This window comes from Formica exsecta, unplaced genomic scaffold, assembly GCF_003651465.1.
Source record: "Formica exsecta isolate Colony F162 unplaced genomic scaffold, ASM365146v1 scaffold38, whole genome shotgun sequence".
Classification (NCBI taxonomy): domain Eukaryota; kingdom Metazoa; phylum Arthropoda; class Insecta; order Hymenoptera; family Formicidae; genus Formica; species Formica exsecta.
The window spans coordinates 36,719-41,510 of record NW_021851042.1 but is presented as its reverse complement, the minus strand read 5'-3'; the positions used below and the strand labels follow the sequence as shown (position 1 = coordinate 41,510).

At 28.2% G+C, this 4,792-nt stretch overlaps 2 protein-coding genes across 2 annotated transcripts in view; both read right to left on the bottom strand.

The window, feature by feature from the left end:
- Positions 1-3,123: 3,123 nt before the first annotated feature.
- On the bottom strand, positions 3,124-4,125 carry LOC115239363 (60S ribosomal protein L28). The gene is made up of 4 exons (XM_029813844.1): positions 4,040-4,125; positions 3,678-3,774; positions 3,319-3,561; positions 3,124-3,245 (listed from the first exon to the last, which is right to left on the bottom strand). Exons 2-4 carry the CDS (start codon positions 3,762-3,764, stop codon positions 3,159-3,161), a joined length of 417 nt encoding a protein of 138 aa, XP_029669704.1. The 5' UTR covers positions 3,765-3,774; positions 4,040-4,125; the 3' UTR covers positions 3,124-3,158.
- A 37-nt stretch (positions 4,126-4,162) lies between these two features.
- The window catches only part of LOC115239362 (S-adenosylmethionine sensor upstream of mTORC1), a 2,068-nt gene continuing 1,438 nt past the window's right edge, over positions 4,163-4,792 (bottom strand). Inside the window, exon 3 of the mRNA XM_029813843.1 lies at positions 4,163-4,792. Coding sequence (XP_029669703.1) covers positions 4,400-4,792 — 393 coding nt within the window. The 3' untranslated portion in view covers positions 4,163-4,399.

The following is a 4,792-nucleotide window of genomic DNA, read 5'->3' as shown; positions in this document are numbered from 1 at the left end:
AAACGAGGCAAACCACAATTTCGAAGCGTTACGATTTCCCTCTTCGAATCGAGCGGGCAAAAGGGCTGACGAGGAAATAGCTTGCACATAGCAAGCGCGAGTCCTTTTAGAGACTCGCTGCCGCAGGATAATCAGCCTAGGAGAGTGCTCGTCTATTCATTATTCGTGCAAACACATCTATTAGCGCACCTTTTCTGCACTGATGGATTCTGTGACACTATAAACAGCGTTTAATTTGACTAAAAATATATAACGGAAATAAACGGAAATTTCATATAATTCTAACCGAGCTCAAGAATAATTTTTTATTTTAAAATAAACATATTAAATCTATAAGAGGGAAGTTGTAATCGAAAAGTTTGCGCAATTCTGATTAAAAATTTTTACTGGAAAATTTAATTATAACCACATGAATTTCATACATTTGTTTTAAATATTTTATTATTATACTATTTATAAAAAGTCCTCTCCTCTCTCTGAATCTTACAAATATACAATTTCATGGATTTAATAAAAAAACATGAAAACTTTTCGATAAAGAACGCATCTGGAAAATAAAATCTGAAACGGAAAATATTTTCTCATGAAACAAAAAGACATAACTCTTCAAATATTACAAAATTAAAATTTCATTTTCAGATAGCAAATACTAATATATATAATCATAGCATTCAGAGATCTTGGTGATTATTATAACATCACTTTAATTTCGATTATATATAAGAAGATTTTAAGAATCATAAGGAAATATCTTTATACAATTTTACTATTATATTATTTGTGGAAATCGCAGACAATTTAAATAATAAAATAAATATTAGTCAGATTGCTACTATTCTACTTAAATTTCAAACTATCAATGATAATCAGTTAGCAAATAAATGTATAAATGTACTATTACATAAAGCTGTATAAATCATGGCATTCATAGATCGTCTTCTGGATAAAACTATTATCGTTTTCAAACATTATATTATGATACAGTGAAAAAATGAAATGTAATAAATAAAAATTACTTGTAGTCTTTGATGATTGATTATAAATCCCATGAGTTTAGCAAATCTCTGAAACATAAATAAAAAATTCTGTGTTTGTTAATAAAGAATATTATCTATAAATATTGTTGAATTTCATAAAGTCAGAAGTAGCAAATTGTAAAATCATGGCATTCAGAGATCTTGGTGATAATTATAACATCATTTTATCTTAATTTTCATATGTAGCAAATGATATGGAAAAATAAAAATTATTAAAATATCTTTATATAATTTTAAAATGCCATTTCACTTGGAAATCGTGTACAGGCACAAGTTAAACAATAAGTCAAATATATTAATTAAGAATGCTATTTTTCTACCTAAATTTCAAATTGATATCAATAATCAGTTAGCAAATACTATACAAATCATGGCACTCATAGACCTTGATGGATAAAATTCTATCATCATTTTCAAACATTATTATATGGTTAAAAAAAATTAAATCTAATAAATAAAAATTACCTGTAGTCTATGACGATTGATCATAAATTCCATGAGTTTAGCAAATCTCTGAAACATAAATAAAAAATTCTGTTTTTGTTAATGAATATTATTTATAAATGTTAAGATGAATTTTATAAAGTCAGAAGTAGCAAATTGTAAAATCATGGCATTCAGAGATCTTGGTGATAATTATAACATCATTTTACTTTAATTTTCATGTATAGAAAATGATATAGAAAAATTAAAAATATTAAAATACCTTTATACAATTTTAAAATGTCATTTCACTTGGAAATCACGAACAAGCACAACCTAAACAATAAAACAAATATATTAGTTAAGAATGCTACTTTTCTATCTAAAATTCAAATTGATGTCAAAATTAGTCAGTTAGCAAATACTATATAAATCATGGCACTCATAGATCTTGGTGGATCATATTATTTATAAATATTGTTGAATTTCATAAAGTCAGAAGTAGCAAATTGTAAAATCATGGCATTCAGAGATCTTGGTGATAATTATAACATCATTTTATCTTAATTTTTATATGTAGAAAATATGGAAAAATAAAAATAATTAAAATACCTTTATATAATTTTAAAATGCCATTTCACTTGGAAATCATGTACAAGCACAACCTAAACAATAAACCAAATATATTAGTTAAGAATGCTATTTTTCTACCTAAATTTCAAATTGATATCAATAATCAGTTAGCAAATACTATACAAATCATGGCACTCATAGACCTTGATGGATAAAATTCTATCATCATTTTCAAACATTATTATATGGTTAAAAAAAATGAAATCTAATAAATAAAAATTACCTGTAGTCTTTGACGATTGATCATAAATTCCATGAGTTTAGCAAATCTCTGAAACATAAATAAAAAATTCTGTTTTTGTTAATGAATATTATTTATAAATGTTAAGATGAATTTTATAAAGTCAGAAGTAGCAAATTGTAAAATCATGGCATTCAGAGATCTTGGTGATAATTATAACATCATTTTACTTTAATTTTCATGTATAGAAAATGATATAGAAAAATTAAAAATATTAAAATACCTTTATACAATTTTAAAATGTCATTTCACTTGGAAATCACGAACAAGCACAACCTAAACAATAAAACAAATATATTAGTTAAGAATGCTACTTTTCTATCTAAAATTCAAATTGATATATCAAATAATAGATCAATTAATTAATAAAAATAAAAGTTACCTAATAATTACTTCTCTTGTAGGCTAATTACAATTACCAGGAATATGTTTTTCTTAACCCCAGAGTTCTTATCTAAAAATTAAAAAAAAAATTAAACTTTATATAAAAGATATATAAATGTGTCATAATAAATGATAATAAAAATATCATATAAAAAAAAATCATAATTTAGTATTTTCTCCATTACACAAAATATATATAAAATCTCACCTATATATACAATATTGTAATTATATGACCAAAATATATATTGTGGAAATATTGATCAAAAAATAACACCAGACATATTTGCAAAGTAAAGGTGCGCAAGGCAATTCATCCAAGCAAATAATATAATATATCAAAACAAGTAATTTCAAAAAGCTAGAGCACATTTACTTCACAGAAAATATGTCGTTCATAATAAATTATGTTAAAACATATATTCGATAAAGTATACAAATTAATCGGCCTTCTTAGTAGTACGTGTCTTTTTAGCAGGAAGGGGTTTCTGAGATTGTAGCACAGCGCTAGCTCGTCGCAGTGCAGCCTACAAAACATCGTATTGATAATATTAATAGTAAAATAGTATTACTTTAATAAAAGATAATTAATTCACATACCTTGGTAAGATCTACACAATACTTGTTTTTCGTTAACAGTGTCTTTAATTTATAAAGGGAACGACGAGCTCCCGCTTTCATTGTACTTCTGACAGTAGCCTTAGCAGGTTTGTTGACTGCCTTGGCTTTCTTGTAAACGACTGTGAATCCTTTTTTGTCAGGAGTATCTACAATTCCCACACTCTTACGATGAATCAAACCAGAGTAGCGATAGCTGCTCTGATTCGTCAAGTTGTTGGATTCCTAAACATTAATTAATCTAAATAATAACTTTGTTAACAGATTATTTTTGAAAATTGAAATTAATAATGCTTCTACAACTAATAATGTTTGTAATACTTTGCGTACTAGTTACGAACCGTGGAAAACGGCTTCTTGATGTTACGCTTCTTAAGAAGGAAGGCATTGTTGTCGCGGATTATCATCCAATTCAAATGCGAAGACATTTTGAACTTCCTGTAACAATCACGATTATTACGTGCATTTTTTAATTATAATTAGAGACATATTCTTATTCTCTTTATTAGAATTAGTTATAATTAAACATAAAGTTTGCTGATGGATTGCATGTATGCACTAACTGTAAAAAAATACTTTCTTATAAATATAACCGTATTGCGAGAATGTCTGATAATTTAGAACGTATCACAATTGCAGAATAAATATTCCGATGCAGCAGATTATTAAGAGAGATGAAATAAGAAGACGAAATTATACGAACCACGTGCGCCAACAAGAGGAAACGATCAGAAAGAAATTTTCAAGATGGCAGATGGCACAGAAAGAAGAGTCACCGATTATCTTATATATAGGAAGAACTTTTCGCTCAAAACTTTTCTTCGATTCTAACGCCACCTGGCGCTCGTGATGCAGAACTTATGTCTCTAACAACGCAAATTTTAAAAAGATACAATTTATTCTTTATATCTTACAATTCCTACAAACATAATAATATATAATAATCATTTTTGTAATATATTTTTTTTGTAAAATATATCTTACAAATATATTTTATTTAATGTCAAGGTAATCACAAGTTTGTGATGACGCTTTTTAATTCTTGGACAATGGACCCAGAGGGTTAAACTGACGTTTCATTATCAAACGGTAACTCAGAAAAGATGCTCGCTAAATCGCTTTTATCGTATTCATCTAATTTTCCTTGTTTTCCTTCGGGACAAACGGTCTGAAAGTCCTGCGGGATAAAAATCTCTGTCTCCGATATATATCTCTTATCGTCCTCGGAAAAACGTTGCAACTCGCACCATCGCGTGGCCACGTTCTTGCACGCGCATTTTCTGAACGCCAGACAATGAATGTGACGTAGCTTCTCGTACTTGATCCTCATGAATCCTAATCTGCTCAGCGTGTATCTCCAAGACTTCATCAGCCTTGCGTTCGCGCCGACATGCTTCGAATCCGGACTCACGATGATCAGCAGGCCGCCAATTTTCAACACGTCGTACGCATTCCT